This window comes from Magnolia sinica, chromosome 1 (genome assembly GCF_029962835.1).
Source record: "Magnolia sinica isolate HGM2019 chromosome 1, MsV1, whole genome shotgun sequence".
NCBI lineage: Eukaryota > Viridiplantae > Streptophyta > Magnoliopsida > Magnoliales > Magnoliaceae > Magnolia > Magnolia sinica.
The window spans coordinates 134,373,700-134,393,669 of NC_080573.1; the positions used below are offsets into that span (position 1 = coordinate 134,373,700).

A 19,970-nucleotide genomic window follows, 5' to 3' on the forward strand; every position below is an offset into this window, starting at 1 on the left:
TGTACTAAGCTTTTGGGTGCCTGTGGCCATGTAGTTGGTGGGATTTTTTATTTATTTATTTTTTACCATTGTGTTTCGTAGGATATTACTCTGGTGGAAAAGTCAAAAAAAATAAAAAATAAAAAAAGGAAAAAGCACTATACCTTATAATGCAGTTCTGATCTTTGGTGTTACCCCAAACGCAATTGTATTTATGGTTCACTTCCAAGTGACTTGAAAGCTTTTAAAAATAAATCTCCCATGACCAATTCTCTTCAGAGGCGATTTATGGTTACTAGTTGGACTTTTTAGTGTAAAATGATGATGGTACATAAGTGTAGAGAAAGGTGGCTGCCCATACTGTAATTGGTTCCGATGGGCAGTGGGACCTAGACATCAGAGTATGGTGCCCCTTTTGTACTTGGATATTTGGATTGATGTCTATTTAGATGGCTGAATGTGCTTGTTCTACTTCTGTAGACAGTGACTTGCCTGTAAACAGGGGTTACACAACTCCCCTGTAACCCTTTTTGAGCCCAAACAGGAGGGAGATCCAAGACTCAAGTGGGTCACATACCACATTAAACAGTGGGGATGGAGACCACCACTGTTGAGACCTTCCTGGGCCACGGTCATGTTTGGATGACATCGATCCCTTCATAAGGTGATTCCCGCCTGGATAAATGGAAAACACGAATATAATCCTCATCAAAAACTTCTGTGAAACCGTTAAAGTTTCAATAGTAGGCATTCAGTCCTTGGTCATGTGGCCCACTTGAGTTTTGAATCTTTATGTTTGGGGTCATGTCATAAAACCGATCCATCCATTTCGTCAGCTCATTTTATGACATGACCCCGAACATAAAGATTCACCTGTGTGTCTTTTGATCACAATTCACGGAGCTTTTGTTTACAGCCTGACAAAATGATGAGCCTCACGGAGCTTTTGTTTACAGGCTGCATCCTCTGTTGTTGGATGATATCGCAGGCACTTAGGAACTGCATACGCGTTGTACAACTAATTCAAATTAAACTATCCAAATTGTATCCCCGTTTGGATGTATCATGAACTGAAAGTTGGATTTATTTCATTATCAGACTATCGGATTGGTGGGTATTTTAGAAGTGAAAAATATCCACTGGTTCAGTGTAAACAAATAAGTGTCCGGGAATACCTAATGCTATTGGTTTTTATTAATTAGTAATTTTCTAATTATATATTAACTAAAGCATTCCACATTGTTATCATCATCTTTATCAACTAAGCCTTATCTCAATTACATTGGACCATCAAGCATACATACATTTTATATAATATGATATGTAAAATAAATGAGTTTGGGATGGGTTGGGATGTGGCACACCTGGCCCACATATTGATCGGACTTTAATTTATACCCAAACACACAACCATACTCATTTAGTTGCACCCAGACCCGGCCATGTTGGCCCGGGTTCGGGTACCCATTGGGCGTACCCGGCCCATTCCACCTGTAGAATGAAAATACATCCGCCCACTGCGCGCCTCCGTACGAGCTATCTCTCAGGTGAGGGAAGCCGATAGGCGGGTGAACCACACACCAGCTATATAGCTCGTGTAGGAACGTGTCGTGCGAAGACAAGCGCTGACGCTCTGCGAGTTGTACGAACGGTTCAACGTACATCAAAGTTACATGACCCACAATAATGTACTTATTATATCCACACCGTTCATACATTTTTCCAGATAATTTTAGACTACCATCCAAAAAATAAATCATATCCAAAGATCAAATGGTACACACAACAAAATCAGTGAAGATAATGATTTTCACCATTAAAAATTTTGTTGGTTCCATCATAACTTTTATTTTACATCCAATCTGTGCATAAGGTCACAAAGACCTGGATGAAGAGGAAAAACAAATTATGTATTGATCCAAAACTCCTGTGAACCTCAAAAGGGTTTGGATGGCAGACGTTTAATCCCCCACTGTTTTTTTCAGTGCAGTTCACTTGATAGTTAGATCTGTCTTATTTTTTGTCCCAAGCCTTAGGACTAGCTGGAAGAATGGACGGACAGTTTAGATATAACACATACATCATGATGGGACCCACAGAACCAATACATCAGCTATATAGCTAGTGTGTGGTACAGCAGCTAATTCGCTTCCGTGGTGAGACACGGATCCATCGAGGTGCGTGAGACCCCTTACTGTGGGGCCACTTTGATGTATGTTATTACATCCACTCCGTCTATCTGTATTGAAAACTCATTTTAGGGCATGATACAAAAACTGAAGCAGATCTAAATCTCAGATGGACCATAGTACAGGAAACAGTAGTAATTGACGTTAAAAACTTCTTGTGGGCCACAAAAGATTTGGATCAAGATTATATATGTTTGATCTCTTCATATAGGTCTTTGTGACCTTATCAACAGGTTGGATGACAAATAAACATTCCTGTGGACTCCATGAAGTTTTTAATGGTGAGGATTCAATCATGAGTGTTTCCTGTGGTGTGGTCCACCTAAGATTTGGTATGCTTAATTTTTTTGGATTATGCCCTAAAATGAAATTTGATAATGGTTGGACGGTGTGGATTTAAGGGGGCGTTTGGCACATGGTATTAGATAGGATTAGGAGGGCTGAGATTGCATTTGGTCCCGTGCCAATTCCACTCAATGTTTGGTCATACTAGAAGAGCTTGGAATTAGATGAGATGGAATTGCATAGGTCCCGTGCCAATTCTACTCAACGTTATCAAGTTGTGTAGGTCCCATCATAATGAGTGGACTATATCCAACCGTCCACTCATTTTTTGAGATCATTCTAGAGCATGGGCCAAAAAATCAGGTAGATCTAAAGCTCAAGTGGACCTCACCATAGAAAGCAGTGGGGATTGAATACCTATCATTGAAAACTTCGTTGGGGTGATATAAGTTTTGGATCTACCTCATTTTTAGGCCCATGCTATAAAATGAGGTTACAAAACAGATAAACGGTTTGGATATAACACGTATGTGTTATTCTCAATAGTTTCAAATGATGGTGGGTATATTCATTCAATGTATCACTGTATTACAAACATAGCATGTATTTAAGCTTATCCCATGGTATTAGGGGACAATCCATGTCATTGGTAATAATTGTGTTTTTTGAATCCCATCCCACCTGATCCTTCCCAATACCATGCGCCAAACACCCCCTAAGTAACATGCATCATTGTGAGCCCCACAGTAACGGGTCTCATCCACCTACCTCGGTGGATCGGGGTCTCACTTAATCCTCTCCCCTTGGGGGGCGTTTGGCACATGCTATTAGATGGGATTAGGTGGGATGGAATTACATTTGGCCCGTGCTTTTTCCACTCAATGTCTGAGAAGAATGGAAAAGCTTGGAACTAGATTAGATGGAATTGCATTGGGTACCATGCCAATTCCACTAAATGTTAGCAAGTTGTGCAGGTCCTGCCATGATGTGTGGGCTATACCAAAAAATAAAGTAGATCTAAAACTCAAGTGGACCCCACCATAGAAAGCAGCGGGGATTGAATACCTACCGCTTGAAAACTTCTTTGGGGCACATAAGTTTTGGATCTGCCTCATTTTTAAGCCCGTTCCATAAAATGATGTTACAAAACAGATGAGGGCCTGTTTGGCCAAGCAGATCCTATGGTATTAGGAGGGATGGGATTGGCATATCCTGGGATAGGCATGACGAGCCAAACAGATCCGGTGAACTTGTCCCGGGATATGAGCAATCCCATGGATCTTAAGACAATCCACTGACATCACCATCATTACCTTAAAATTGATCCCATCCCTCGGTTGGATGGATTCGAAGGTAAAATCCCGGGATATGCACGGCGTGCCAAACAGACCAAGTGAACAGGTCCCGGGATATAAGCAATCCCATGGATCTTAAGACAATCCACTGACACCACCATCATTACCTTAAAATTGATCCCATCCCTCCTAATACCATGGTATCTGCGGGCTAAACGGACCCTAAATGGTTTGGATATAACACGTGTTATTCTCGATAGTTTCAAATGATGGTGGGTATATCCATTAAATGTACCACTGTATTACAAACATAGCATTGGAATTAATCTTATCCCATGGTAACAGGGGATAATCCCTGCCATATATAATAATTACGTTTAAAAAATAAAATAAAAAATCCTATCCCACTTAATCCTTCTCAATACCATGCGCCAAACAACCCCTTGAGGACTCCGAATTCGACTTGGAGGCCTCTATGTAGAGCTGGGCATCGGACTGAGTCGGATCGAATTGGGCCTAACCCGATTCGATTCAAAATTTGTAGGATCAAACCTGAACTCGATCCGATCCGGTACCGGGGTCCAGGCTATCTTACTCAATTTGATCTGATCTTCTTCTACCCTGAACCGATTCGAGTTTGACTCGGTCAGGAAAATCGACTCGGATCGGATTGGACATGGTTCGGATCGTTCATTTTTTCAACGGTGTGGAAATTATTATTCTCATTGTTTCCAATGGTGTAATCTACTTGATTATTGGATATACTTAAAATTTAGTATCAACCCCTAAATTGATGGACGGTGTGGATAAACCAAAAAATTCAAGACGGGCCCCACATAGTTTACTCAGTAGGATAAAACTGTAATGCTCACGCCAGCTACATAGCTTGTTGAAGAAGCTTACACCTACTCCATGACTTCCTGAAGAAGCTTCTAAGTCACGTGCTTGAAGAAGATGAGCACTCTCTGGAAATAGGTTGCATATTGTACTGAGTAAACTCATTTGGGCCCACCTTGAATGTATGGGGTTTATCCAATCCATCCATATTTTGTTTCAGCTAATTTTATATGTTGAGCCTAAAATTGAAGCATATACAAAGCTCAATTGAACCAAACCACCGGAAACAATGGGAATAATGATTTTGACCATTGAAATCTTTTTAATGCCCACAGTGATATTTATTTGTCATCCAACATGTTTATAAGATTAAAAATACTTGGATGAAGGGAAAGATAAAATATGAGCTTGATCTAAAACTTCGGTGGCCCCTAGAAATTTTCAATGGTAGACACTCATTTCACACTATTTCTGGTGGTGTGATCTATTTAATCTTTGAATATAATTTATTTTTGGCATATGGAAATGAAATTAACTTTTAAAATAGATGGACAGTGTGGATCAAATAGATAAATCACGGCAGATCCCACAGAGTTTACTTAGTACGCTTAGCATACCGAGTTACTCAGTATGCAATCCGCTTACCACTGACCAAATTCAGACAATCTCACTCTTGGTATCCGTGTTTGGTAGACACTGGCACCTTTGAAACCAACGGATGGTCATTACTCGCCTGTTATTATACTTGTGCAATATCCAAGCCGCTCATCACATGGGTCCCACTACTTAGATTCCTCTTCTGAAAATCCAGGCAAGTCTGTCATACATGTAGCATTAAGAGTACTAGATCAACGTTCCAAATTGTGTCGGCCTTTCTAATCACGGGGTCAGCTTCAATCATGAGGAAAGTCATTTAATTGGTACAATACACCTAATGAACGACTTAGATCTTTCGAAGGTGTCCCATATCCCCATGTGGATAGAAACTTCAAAGAAACGTGTATGCTCTCTTTGCTAATTTTTATTTTTTACCCATCACAAAAAGCCACCTTAGATAAATTTAAAAGAGAGACTTTATAAGATATAGGCTTTGTAGCTACTAGTAGGGGTGCACACGGGTCGGTTCGGTCCGGTTCTGGGGTAAAACCAGAACCGAACCGTTCCTAACGGTTCTGGGATTTTTGGAACCGAAACTGGACTGTTAGCACACTGGAACCGAACCAAAACCGGACCGTGAAAACCGGTTCGGTTCCGGATCGGTTCCACGAATTTGGGTTTTTAGAAAATTCAACAAAAGGAAAAAAGGTGAAAAAAATAAAATCCAATGGTTGGAATGAGATTAAAATGAAAAGAGAAACCAAAAAACTAATTTATAGCAGAGAGAGTCGAGTGAATGAATAGGGGGGAAAAAGCCCTAAATTAAGAGGCAGGTGGATTCCGAGTAAGTGAGAAAAACAAAACCCTAATTTCATAACTCAGAAAAGAAATAAAACCCTAGAAATGAAGGAGACAGAAACCAAAAACCCTAAAATAATAATAATAATAATAATAACACATACCTGATGAAGCTGATCCTTATAAGTGTCAAGATTCGAAGCGAGTTCTTCAATGCTAAGCTCTTCGCCTCCTTGCATTCTTTTTTCTTTTTTCTGTTTTCCTTTTTTTAGGGAGGAAAATTTGAAGCCTGAGCGCGAGAATAAGTACAACAACTGCGAGGAGAAATTCTTGTGTGCGAAAATAAAAATGGGATTACAGGGGAGAGATTATAGCGAGTTCCGAGTCCTATGAGCAGTGCTGAGGGAGATAGTCTGTACGAGCAAAAGGGTCGACGGCTTGGGTGGACCCCACCACCTTGGTGTACGTGAAATCCGGCGAGAGAGAGAGAGAGAGAGAGAGAGAGAGAGAGAGAGAGAGAGAGAGAGAGAGAGAGAGAGAGAGAGAGAGAGAGAGAGAGAATGGGAAAGAGAGGGTTTTTTGGGTTTTAATTTTAAGTTGGGATCAACGGTTCGGATCTAAGGTTCAAATCCACGGTTCTGGGCTACGGTTCAACGGATTGGTTCCATGGGTCGGGTCCACGGTTCGGTTCTACATGCCCCTAAACCAGAACCGAACTGTATCCAACGGTTCTTGCAATTTTGGAAGCGGAACCGGAACTGGTGTTGCCTAGAACCGGACTAAACCGGACCGATCCAACGGTTCCGGTCTGGCTCTACGGTTCTATCAGTTAAATGTGCACCCCTAACTACTAGCCAGCTAACACCAGCTTATACAACTGCTCTAGGTACATGTCGCTCGAAGAAGAGCACTGACGCTTCTCGAGCTCTGAGTTGTGCGAACGGTTCAAAGGAGATCAAGTTACATGAGTCTTACAATGATGTATTTATTATATCTACACCGTTCGTCTATTTTCAGAGATCATTTTATAGTATTATCCAAAAAATGAATCATATCCAAAGGTCATCAGACCACACCATAAATAGAAGCGGAGATAATGATTTTCATCGTTAAAAAATTTGTAGGATCCACCTACTAATATGAGATATAGAGAGGGATAAACTTGTAATTTATTAATTATTACACCTGGTGCAGTCCGGATTGAATCGGATCGGATTTTGGTTCGGTTCGGTCAGATTTACTACATACCCAAATCCTATCCGATTGTCGTTGGGATCTAACCGCTCCTACCCAAACCTAACCGATTCAGGCCATCGGTTCTATTCAAATCAGAGCAGATCGGGTCGGATACGCCGGATTGGGTCCATTTTGCCCACTTCACCTATATGGCATCGAAACAGTAAAAACGTTGCCGCTTATTCCACGATTTTTTTATTTCTAATTTTAAAATTTTCTAGTTTCCTTGTTAATTCCGGAAACAGAGGCAATCGACAAACGGAGTCAAACACACAAATACCTCTCAGTTTATCTTTTCATCATTTCCCAGGTCTTCTCTTTGGAAAACAAGCCCTTCTTCCTGTCTCTGCATCAATTCACATCTCCAATTTCTTGATTTCCCAAATTCCTGATTTGGGTCCTTTAAATGATCCTTAAACAGTTTATGATTTTTGGGTCCTTGCAAAAATTCACAAAGGTACTCTCTCTCTCTCTCTCTCTCTCTCTCTCTCTCTCTCTCCCTAAACTTTCTTCTTTGATATTTTAGGATACCAAAAAGAATGTTAGAGAATTGGGTTTTCTTTTCAACTTCTGAAAGTCTCTTTTGAAAGTGGTGTACTGATTCTAGAGGGAGGATGGGTTCTTCTCATACTAGCAAGAACATGATCGATGATGATGTTAATGGTAGTGTTTTGAGTGATGATGTTCTACTCAAGATCCTTTTCCGATTGAGCATAAAGCATCTCTTCCGATTCAAGTGTGTATCCAAAGCATGGAACAGATTGATTTCCGATGCTTTTTCCCGAACCAAACTGTCCGTGACCATGTCCGGCCTCTTCTATCATGCCTACGTTCACCCTCAAGGTGTGCTGAACAAACATAGATACGCCCCTGTTATGGAGGGAAATCATGGTATGGACACGAGTCTCGGTTTCGTGCCGGATGGGTTTAAGTTGAGAATCATCGATTGTTGCAATGGGTTGCTTCTCTGCCATTTAAATTCAATGGATTTTGAGGGACTCAATTACTACGTTTGTAACCCTGTAACGAAGAAATGGACGACTCTGCCCAAGCCTCACTTCAAAGAAGGTTCTTTTGATAATGCCAAACTCATCTTCAATCCCCGTGTATCCCCTCACTACAAAGTCGTTAAGTTCTTAAACCAGTTTGATCGAGACCCCACGTGTTTGGAGCTTGATGTTTTCTCTTCGGAGACGGGTTCGTGGGTTGAATCCAACGTGGTTCACGGGCCCGAAATCCCTTGCTTGCGTAGTGAAATTCAGACTGTTTTATTGGATGGGACTCTGTTTGCACTCGCTTACCCTTTTCACATTGTTGGATTTGTCGTCGGGGAAGAAGAGAGTTGCCGGCTGATCAAGCTGCCCGTGGCCCCCATGGAGGTATTGCCTGTCGAACGTTTAGGTGTGTCTGAAGGTTGTCTCCATTACGCCTATCACAAGGGCTCCCGATTACAGATCTGGATGATGAGAAACAGTGCCAGTGCTGGTGAATGGGAGCTGAGGCATAGCTCAAGTGTCCGTGAATTGGTACTCAATCCCTTGTTCATAAAGATGGGCTATGACCCCATCATTTGCCCCCACTACATGCGGAGTTTCCCTTGTCGGTTCGTCCCCTTGGCCTTTCATCCAGACTCTGGGGTTGTTTTTCTTGGAATACAGGGAAAGATCCTTGCCTATTATCTCAAGAGCAAGAGGTTGGAGGAGGTTTGCGATATAAGCTTTGAATGTGTTTATTTACATTGGTTGTGGGTCTTCCCTTTTAAGCCTTGCCTTGTAGACTTCTTTGATGGTGGCTCCAGTAAGATCCAGCAAAGCACATAGCGGCCACCTGCCTCTTCCTTCAAATGCAGTTTGGAGTTATTTTTTTTTAATACTTTTAGGTGAGTGTCTATTATCAAATCCTCAGCCTCCGTTCCTAAATACAATCTGGGTACTGTAGTGTTTAAAATATTGCTGGTGGTAGCATATTGAGTTTATCTTACCTTTGGAAACTATAACAATGAGAGGGTCCTGGCTTACGTCTGATATGTGTAAAACAAACTTTCTTATAGTGCACGAAGATATATATGCATGTAAATATTAAATGAAACATTTTATTTTCAGATTCTATAACTTCTTAGTTCCATGAATACATTTGGAGGTCAGTTCCATGGATTGCATTTTGAATGTCTCAAATGCCTTTTATCCATAGATTTCATACCACCACTATTTAATGCATATATAAGAAAAGGTTAAAACTTGCAGATGCAGACAGGAAGAGAGGGCAGGTTATCCTGCAGAAATGGTTCAAGTTGTTTGGATAGTGTTGTGATAACTCCAATGTCTCCTAACATGAGATCATTACAATTTCAGTCTATCAGAGCGATTGTGTGTGTGTGTCTGCGCGCGTGCATGCGTGCATGTCTATATATATATATGATGATGATGATGATGATGATGATGATGATGAACTGAAGATGTCATCATACCCTTGACAGTTCTGGCAAGTAGTGGCAACTCTACCATGCATGAATATTCTAATTTAAGCAGAAATTTTTGGTCAGTTTAATTTAATCAAACTCCATCATGTTAGAAGAGCCTTGAGTAATCGACCTAACGTGAATCTTTCTTAAGGCTCTAATTGTATCCAATCGAAAAGGGCCTTCTTGTGGAGCCCAGTCTTATAACTTTGGTTCGAGGGAAAAGCATGGTCCATATCGCATTTACATAGGGAAGGCAATCGACCTCTTGACAGATTTTGCGTCATATGTGCTCCCTGTTTGTCAAGAAATGGTAATAGATGCAAAAGTGGAAATCAAACCACCAAGAGAATCAGTATTACATGCGAATAAGCGTAATAGAAAAATAAAGTGAGCTACAGAGCAGTTTTCTGAGAATCTTTATCAGTCAGTTCTACCCACCCATAAATAACAAAGATGATGAAGAGAATGGCGAAACTGTAGTCTCTGTACATCAGAAAATAAACATGGATATTTGGCATCCTCAATGAGTCCTTTAAATGTGTGGAAGATGGGAATAATGAGGGGGAGATTTCCGTCATTTGGTGCACCCTATCTGGATGTAAATCATCTTCCAGAGGGAGTTCCCTTGCACAAAAAGCATGGAAACTTGCTTCTAAGAGCATAAGATGCAACTTTCCAAGTGAGATCAGTTCTTGAGCCTAATACATTATCTTGTTGGTGTTTGTTTGTTTGTTTGTTTTTTTTTTTTTTCAGCTTTTGATTCTTGTATTTCATTGTTGTTGGCACATGCATTTTCCTTTTTTCTTTTCTTTAAATGAGAATTTATCATTTGGGTATTGAAGGGTGAACTTGAAGAAAAAAGGAGAAAAGGCCAGGTTCCCCTTTTCAAATGGTAATGTTGGTTGTTTTCACATTTAGAGCGGCAGGGTTCAGTTAATGATCTGAGGCCATCTCATGCTGTTAAAAATAGTTGCATATTAGAGGTTTTGTTAAGAATTAAAAAATAATCTTCATAACCCATCACTTATCTCTAATGCATAATTCCTGTTAACGACAATGAGAAGAAATCATTTTTAAGTGGCAACCAAACAGGCCTAAACCTTTTTCCCATCTTGGTCTTGTTCATGTGCATTAGATTTTTCTTTTCTTTTTCTTTTTTTAAAAAAAGCCTATCTGATATTTTTGCTGTTTTGCTTATTTGGATCTCAAAGGTTAGTATCAAAAGAGCCAAAATCTTCATTGAAGTTGCAATCTTGGTGCCATTGTCATTTTCCCTGTCTTCCATCATTGTTACTCATTGTGAGAGAATAGTTGTCTTCTATTGGCCTAAACCTCAGATGGGTCCGGCCATGTCATCTGCGATAGAGCATATACGTCTGTTATCTGTGGTGCTCCTTTTAGATTCCCGTTCTCAGGCTAGACTGCTGGTGATGGATTTGTCTGTGGCCTTCTGTCGGATTCTAAACAAACCTGACTTTTGGGCAATAACAGCTATATCCAAATGGTCGTCCCACATCCCATGGTTGGAAGAGTTTCCATGAAATTGTCATCCAAACATAAAAACATAAAAACGAAATCGGTATTCTTCCATGAAAATAATATTATAAACTACCGCTATTAGATCTGTGGGTTTTCAGTTCCAGCAAAGTGATATTTTCCTAAATCAGGGAAATATCATCTTCGTGCATGCCACACGTATGTGCATAATTTCAACAACCATTGACGATGATTGTGTGGGCTTGCTTGGTTTTAAGATATGATCATCTCCGGCAGCTCCTTCCTATGCAGTTTCAAGTGCATTTAGCATTCATCTATCCATCAATGGATGGTGGGCCTTCAAATGGACGGCCAAAATGAAAGCAACTGAAATAGGTGAAACTGATTACTAGGGTCATTTTAATGTGATAGAGAAGCCGCTTGGTGTGCCTGGCCACCTGCGACATGTCACGTTCACGTACAAGGCAAAGGCAACCTTATCTCACCATCCACGATATGATTAGGAACTTTTAACCTTTTGAATCTGGGTTATTTTCCAGTGATCCAAACCGTTTATATGACGAGTTTCAGTTTCTATGGTGGAAAGACTATCAATGAAAGCTCTCAATTGGATTATTTTAAACCTTTGATGATTTTGCTTTTTTGCTTTGAACATTATCTGTCTGTTATCATCTAACCTTTGTATGATTATTGCTACTGGAAGCGGATTGTGTCGTGGACCCCACTTGCAGTTAAGGGATGGTTCTCCCCAAGGCCTCGAGCTGCTGCGCATCCATTCGTTTCAATGTTAGACGTATCAAAACACATTTTGCAAGTAACCAAGAAATAACGTGTCCAAACGCAGTCCAATCTCTCCCACCTTTCATTTCTCTTTAAACCAAGCCAAAACAAAGATTAAGACAATAACTACAAGTGGGATCCACCTCTAACACACCCCACGTGGCACTCCCTTATTTGTGCTGGATGCAATTTGGTGAGGTCGGGAGCATCCGCCCTCTTAAGCTGGTGGGCCTGAGCGTCCACTTTCTTAAGATTACATGGTCCATTTGCTACAAAACCCTTTACACGTTTTTTCATTTTCACTATAAATTTGAAGGTCCCAAATCACCCTTGTTTCCTGTGATGTGGTTCGCATGGTATTTTGATCTGCCTCATTTTTGGAGTGGCAACGAACCATGATTGGTTCGTCAAAATCCAATTGATTTTGTAAGATAGCTTTTTATAGAATATAACTGAAAAGTGGGTTTGCTGAGGATTTCAAATCCTATCCCCTCCAAATTGAAGGGTGCCAACCACAATACTTAGGCTGGATTTAGATTCCAATTCCAAAAGTTTCAAAATCCAACTAGCCAAACAACCCCTTGTATTCCTTGATGACCATCTCTCTTTTTTGTTTCCTAGAAAAAAAAAACCCTTAAAAGCCCACTGCTTGACATCTGTGAGCAAAACTAGGTTTGAAACTGTATATAATAATAATAATAATAAATAATTCATATAATTGGTTAAATGTTTAAAACTCTGTATTAAAAAAAAAAAAAAAAAAAACTATTTTCTAGGAAAAAACCGAATTAAAGACGTATTTTTTTTCCTTAAAAAAGAATTAACATACTTTAGGTGGCAACTAGAAAATAGAGAATGGTGCTGGCCACCATTGATAAAATTGAGTAAAATAGAGAATGGTGTTGAGCACCATTGATAAAATTGAGTAAAATAGAGAATGGTGGTTGCCACATGCCATTTTGCTAACAGGCCTGGGCCAAAAATCAAGTGGTCCTTCCAAGCAGGTGGAAGATAAAAAATCAACGACGACCTATATCCGGCTCATCTGATTTAGTGGACTGGGTCAGGGAATGTTCTCAGTGGGACCCACCTGACAAGTGGGTACGCTTTCCATGTTGGCCACAAATTGCCTCATCAATCCGCCACTCATTTCATATCCAAGTTTTATTATTTCTCATTAGCTTGTTTGGTGAAATAAAATCCGCCTTTGGCAATGCATTGAAATCCTGCTTGGGTTGATTCCGTCCAGGCAGGCAGGATGCGATCTGCTTCTGCAATGCACAGTCCAGTCACCAGTGCACTCCTGAGAGTTGAGTCAGGCAGTCCATCAAAGGGTTTGCCAAGCATTCATGAGTCGCAAGAATTTCCTCTTGAGAGGACAGAAACTGGGACAAGGCTATGATGATGACTACGACGATGATAATTTAGTAAATTGTGAAATGGATGGTTTTTTTTTTTTTAAAAGGACACAGGGTGTCCATGCCCCTTTTTGAGGCAAGACTATTCCCTGCGGATACACATAATCTCCCACAACCATGTGTATCGGGTAATGCCGAGGGGAGTCAAACCCACACCTGTAGGGAGCAAACCCATGGTGATGGCCGCTCGCACAAACCTCGTTGGGTAAATTGGTGAAATGGATGTTACTGAGACCAGAAAATAAAGAGATGATGCAATTGGGTTACAAGAAGAAAGCAAACAAGAGGATAAGCAGTACAGTAGAAATCCACCTATCCACGTCTAAGATTAGACCATCAGTCGTGAACACAAGCTAGAAGTATGGAAGGATGCCTTAAAATCTCAAGGTTTTAAAACTAGATGGACAAACAAAAATGTATGAAATGCAATTTTAGTAGTAATTGGAGTGGAAATAAGGAATTAGTTTAAGATTGATGGCCAAGTACTCCAAAAACACCGCTTCTGATATCTTGGGTTAATAATCCATGAGAATATTGAGATTGAGAAGAATATTGCTCATGTAGTTCAAGCTAGGTGAATGACATGGAAATGTGCCTCTAAAGATCATGCAATCGCCGCATACGGATCACACTGAAGGTGAAATTTTATTGGACAGCTATAAGATTGGCCACGCCTTACAAGACAGAATGCTGAAATGAGGAACAATAAATTCATGTGTGTAACTGAAATGAGGATGTTGGGATAAATGAGTGGCAAGACAAGAAAGAAAGAAATAGAAATGAACACATTCAAGCTTAGGGGTGGCTCCCAAAAAAAAAAATCAGAGGGAAAGTAGACTTGGATCGCTTGGCCTAGTGTATCAGAGACCAAAAACTGCACAAGTTAGGAATGAGTAGGTTCAAGTTAAAGGCAATAAAAGCGCAAGAGAGAGCCCAAAAGGACTTCGCTAGAGGCAGTAAGAAAAGATTTGATGATCAATGCTTTAACTGAAGATTTGGTCCTTGATAGAGTGGAATGGCAAAGCAAGATTCATGTTAACCGACCCCAATTTGTTGGGACAAGGCCAATATGACGAACTTGCTGATGATGATGAGTGGGTAAGTTTTCTTCCTAATGCATCTAAAGAAAGCTGACATGTTACTTGTTCTCATCTTTATGGTTTAACAAGTCAAGCAAAGGATTGTGAAATGGATTGAGAGGATAATGCAGAAACCCACTTCTTCACAGTCACAGTAACATCAAACCATATATGAAACAGTTTTTATCTTTTATCACCAACAGAATGTATTAACCAAGAGAATAGACAATGCAAACCATCCATTAAGATAGTGGATACACATTACCAACTGCTAGAGAGAGCCTAAATCTCTAGATTTAGGCCAATCTTGATAGTCCCCAGCTCAACCAGATTAGAGTTGGCCACACCAACTTCACTAGAAGACACAAGCTTAATGGTACATTTAGAATCTCTCAACACAACCAATTTTGGAGCTCCCTGGGCTACCCATGGAACATGTGTCAATGTTCATTTCAACCAACCAGTCGGAGTCGTCCATACCTATCATTTTTATGCTCCTTTTATCTGGAAGAACAAGACTCCAATGCCCTCGACAGGTCTGAGGCAGAGACACCTTTGAATTCGTTAGCAACAATACAATAACTTATGAGGAGTTCAGTATTCTTCTTAATATAAGCGGTGGTAAGCGAGACTTCATCAAAGATTTTTGCATCACGCTCTTTCCAGATGTTCTGCATAAAGCATTCTACCCCTATAGAAAGAAACAGCTTACAACAAGCAGGAAGACCTTTCAATACTCACCAATGTCCTTTGTCTAGCACTAATGAAACCAAAAGAAAGAAAGGAAGCCATCATGGATGCAAACTAAAAGATCAAATGCCATTCGATCATAGTAGGAACCAAAAAGATCCAGCAAAAGCAAATGAAAGACACAATTCAAGTGAATGCTAGCAAGGTTTTAGTTGAAACAAGCAAGCTCAAACACGGGGGCAAGGACACAATATCGTCGAAATTGCCAAGTGTGAAAGAACGTGACTTGGACAAGCACAAGTATCTCAGTGTTAGACAAAGGACTCAATAATTACACAAAATGTACTAGAAGCTGTATTACTGCATTAACATGGGTCTTTCTTTTTAGGATAAATGACTACGTAAAAGGTTTAATCTGCACAAGTATAAAAACTAAGGAATTGTACACATGTAAAGAGAAGTATCTTAAAACAATGTAGCCCTATATGGAATAAGGGAAATGATATAATGTTCGTCTTGCATGGCAAAATCATGCTATTAACCTGCTTTCATTCTCTCACAGCTGAAAGGGGTATGGTGTCTCAGATTGAATCAGTGTCTGATCATGAAGCACTCGATGATTGCTTCTTGCATAGCAATGCAAGAGAAACAGCTCTTCACCCTATCTACATGAGGATAAAGAAAAATAATAACATAATATTAGCCCAAACAGGTAAATGAACGTGTCCAATATATGTCTGACATGGCATTTCTTTTAGGGCATGTTTGGGTTGGGGGTAAACTAGGAGAAGTAAACACTTACCCTCGATTTGACATTTCCTCCGTTTGGATTACACAAAAAGAGAAGGAAACTCATTTGATTTGCTTTTAAGCGAGGTAAACCTTTTTTTTTTTGCAAAAAGTTTGATGGTGGGAATAGAAGTCTCCCACTGATGTGACGTTTTGAATGGCAAAAGTGGAGGGAAAAGAGGTTTCCCACAAAAATATTGCAACCTCTTCGAAAATTGCAAACCAAACAATGAGCACTTTCCTTCACAATTTCTCTAGGAAAACAAACATGCACAAACAGTTTGCTTCCCCTAGCGCTGATGTCAGTTTGCATTCCACTTATGTCACAAGTTTGATTTCCCTTACATTCCCCTAATTTACAACCAATCCAAACAGGCATCCTTACCCAGGTGCAACAGAATTAGCAAACCCAAAGCAAGAACCTGATCTTAACATAGGCTGAAAGGAGAAATAAGTTTTTGGGAAGCAATGTTAAATAAGAAAACGATGATCCAAGTGGTGTAGAGTATGTGACTTTCCCTAGGAATGATCTAATTCCACAAACCTTTCCAACCAGTAGCAATCCCTGGCTTGGAATTGCACTTCGGACTTGTCCTGCTTCATTATCCTAATTGTTTATACTTGTTAACAGTTTGAAATAGAATATTTCCCGCTTCTGCAACAAGATCAGTTGCTGCTTCCCCTCATGCTTCGTGTAATTAAGGGCAGACCACCAAATGGTTGCTGAAACTCAATTTCAACAACAATAATAACAGCAATGATACAAAAACAGCTTTTTTGCATTATGCAGGTCTACAAGGAATTGCTGATGAACTAATGCAGAAGAAGAACCCACAAGGATTAGTTCCATATTTTTGCAGGATAGTACCAAGCCTTTAAAAATTGGAATTTTAGACATATCCATTTGAGTAAGTGGACCTCCACAAGCAATTTTTAAATTTAATCGATTAGATAAGCTGCATGTCCCAAAAGCTGTAGAAGTGTACAAGTTTTCCTATGGACTCCACAGCCTAGTACTCAGCTCTGAGATGGTTAGCATCTCTACCTTCTGCAGGGAGGCGAGTGACGCTACAAATTAAAGGCAAGCCAACAATGGAATCCTGCCTTCTTCATTGTTTATAAGAACTGAGATGCCCAGCCAGCATACCGTGGGTTAGATATCTTTTCTTCTTCTTTTTTTTTTCTTCTGTCCTTTGTTTCTTTATCATGTATGTGATAATTAACAGCCCCATAAGAGGATGAAAGAATTGGCAAAAACTAATATGATATTGGTGTCTACTTAAACTCATTCAACCATTCACAAAATAATAATAATAATAATAATAATTATTATTATTATTACGTTTACAAAAACTGCTCTAATAAAGTTTTACTCAATAACCATTAAATGTAAGAGGTTTGCTTGAACACATGCCAACGTATTGCAATATGACACAGGAGTTCAGCTGTTGAATCTGGGTCATCTTCCAAATCCAAACCATTTATGTGACAGGTCTCACTTTGTATGGTGGAAAGACAACAAATAAAAGCTCTCAAAAGTATTTTAACCCTTCTATAATTTGGCTATTTGGACATATACACTTACCATAACCTATGTATGATCAATAGGTTGAAATATACAACATGAGAAAAATTTTGGGCATCCCCAACCCAAGAGGAGCCCTATCAAATAAACAGTTGTGTCATTGAAAAGAGGCCCAAATGCATGGCTAGAGTCCTGACATATCTTATTGTAATACTTCGGGATGTATTTTCAAAAGGCAAACCTCTATGCATAAATCCACTGGTAAGCTATTACTACATAGACACAAGAAAAAAAAAAATCAGTGTTCAGCATGGCAACATAAACTGCAAGGGGGGGTTATATGTTTTTGGATCAAGCAATTCCTAGCTAAGTCAGTATCACCAACCATGTCAGGAAAAACTACAGAGCCTACAAAATTAAAAGATATTTCCGAGACTAATAAAGAAACGCAACAAGACATACAAGCAATGCTTACAATATCTCAACGCTTGCGAGAATCTAAAACGATTTCTGAGAGCTTTTATTTCCGAAGATAACCTCCCAAACCGATGGCGAGAATGGCCCTCTCCTGTCTAAATGCTCTCTAACTGCCTTCTCGTCAATAGCAAATCCCTTCTCTTTCAATCTCCCAATAACATCCTTCGTTTCTTCCACTCCCTTCTCTCTACAAAACCCGTCAATCAAACCTACAAATGTCACCACATTTGGAGAATGCCCAGCCTCCAACATCTCAATGCAAAATTCAATCGCATCCTCCAATTTTCTCCCTTTACACAGTCCCTGAATCAAAACCTTGTAGCTGAAGGCGTTTGGAGAAATCCCGTTATTCTGCATCTTCCGAAAAATTCTCTTCGAATCTTCGAACCTCGACGCCTGACAGAAACCTTCAACTACAGCGGTGTAAATTACAACTTCTGGGATCGTACCCTTTTCCCGCATCAACCCAAAAAGCTTCATGGCTTCGTGGATCAACCCGTCTTTGCAGAGGCCATCAAGCATTGCAACGGCATTCGGGATGAGGCCTGTTTCCTTCATTTTCTTAAAAATTTCATCCGGATCATGAGGCGATGAATCCGGGGCTGGTGCTTCAGTTTCAGAGATTCCACTCGATGGGCTTTGGGGGGCTTTCTTCAATATCTTGTCACGGTCAATGTCACCATCATACTCAAATTTCTGGAAGAGAAGATCATCGGACTGATCCCCTCTCTTTTCTCCTTTCATGGGTCTGCTGGGCATTTGGGTCGGAGCATTTTGCTGGGCTTTCTCCGTAATTTCATCTGCAACATCATCACCAATTTTGAATTTTCGGGTGAAAAGATCACGAGGCCCGTCTCTATTTTCTCCTCTCATGGGTCTTTTGGGTATTGGGGCGGGAAAATCTTGGCGGGTATTTTTCGCCCTTCCCACATCATCGATGCCGCTGCTGCCGGGATCGAATTTTCTGAGGAAAAAATCGTCTAATCGATTGTCTCTTGTCTCTCCTCTCATGGGTCTGTTGGAGAATTGGGTCGAAGTCCTTGGGCGGGTTCCTTTCATATTCTCGACGTCATCATCGCCATCATCGAGATCGAATCGTCGGAGAAGATCTTCGGATGATCGATCATCTGGTTTTTCACCTCTCATGGGTCTGTTTGGGATTGTGCTAAAATGGGTGGAGGGTAAAACTGGAAGAAAAAGATGATGATGGGAGAGAGAGATTAAGGTGGACAGGTGGTTGTATGGAAGATGATTAGCAGATTGAGGTGAATGAGAGAGAGATTTCAAAAGAGAATAAAAGAGAAGCCTACTACCCTTTGATTGCATGATGACTGAGTTTACTTTCCTTCCTCTTTCTTCTTCTTCTTCACCACAAGGGCATGCGTGGGGGCTTAGGGTTTTGGCAAAAAGACGGAACTAACCTTGGGAAAATGATAAATTTACCACTTCACGACCCATTTACCGGATGATGCCCACCCCATTTTGCCTGACCAGAATAAGCCCCAGCTGTACGGTCGACTTGCTAAAGGTCGAAAATGCCCCTGCTTTTACCTTCAAGTGGATCGGCCGGTGCTCGAAGACGAGCGCTCCTCGAACTCGAGTTGTACGAACGGTTCATAAGAGATCAACAATACGTGGGCCCCACAGTTATGTATTTATTATATCCACAACGTTCATCCATATTTTGAGATCATTTCTGAGCATTATCCCAAAAAAAAAAAAAACCATATCCAAAGATCAACTGGACCACACCACAAAGAGCAGCGTGAAAATTGATTTTCACCGTTAAAAATTTTGTAGGGCCCACCATAACATTTATTTTCCATCCAATCTATTCATAAGGTCACAAAGACCTGGATGAAGAGGAAATTTTTTTTTATAATGATCCAAAACTTCTGTAACCCCTAAAAGGGTTTCAATGGTAGACGTTCAATTCCCCACTGCCTTTTACAGTGTGGTCCACTTGATAGTTAGATCTGTCTTATTTTTCTTCTCAAGCCTTACTATGAGCTCGCCAAATAGATGGACAGTTTGGATA

General features: G+C 40.3%; 2 protein-coding genes across 3 annotated transcripts; one reads left to right on the forward strand and one right to left on the reverse strand.

Annotated features, from left to right (window-relative positions):
• Nucleotides 1-7,386: 7,386 nt before the first annotated feature.
• LOC131218763 (putative F-box protein At1g47790) lies at nucleotides 7,387-9,346 on the forward strand. The gene is made up of 2 exons (XM_058213541.1): nucleotides 7,387-7,673; nucleotides 7,743-9,346. Exon 2 carries the CDS (start codon nucleotides 7,831-7,833, stop codon nucleotides 9,034-9,036), a length of 1,206 nt encoding a protein of 401 aa, XP_058069524.1. The 5' UTR covers nucleotides 7,387-7,673; nucleotides 7,743-7,830; the 3' UTR covers nucleotides 9,037-9,346.
• A 6,998-nt stretch (nucleotides 9,347-16,344) lies between these two features.
• Nucleotides 16,345-19,344, reverse strand: LOC131218770 (pentatricopeptide repeat-containing protein At4g38150). Of its 2 annotated transcripts, none has more exons than XM_058213562.1 (2): nucleotides 17,931-19,344; nucleotides 16,345-16,653 (listed from the first exon to the last, which is right to left on the reverse strand). In XM_058213562.1, exon 1 carries the CDS (start codon nucleotides 19,256-19,258, stop codon nucleotides 17,954-17,956), a length of 1,305 nt encoding a protein of 434 aa, XP_058069545.1. In that variant the 5' UTR covers nucleotides 19,259-19,344; the 3' UTR covers nucleotides 16,345-16,653; nucleotides 17,931-17,953. The 2 variants fall into 2 exon arrangements, with proteins under 2 accessions (XP_058069545.1, XP_058069536.1); XM_058213553.1 differs by lacking the exon at nucleotides 16,345-16,653 and adding an exon at nucleotides 17,254-17,727.
• Nucleotides 19,345-19,970: the final 626 nt, after the last annotated feature.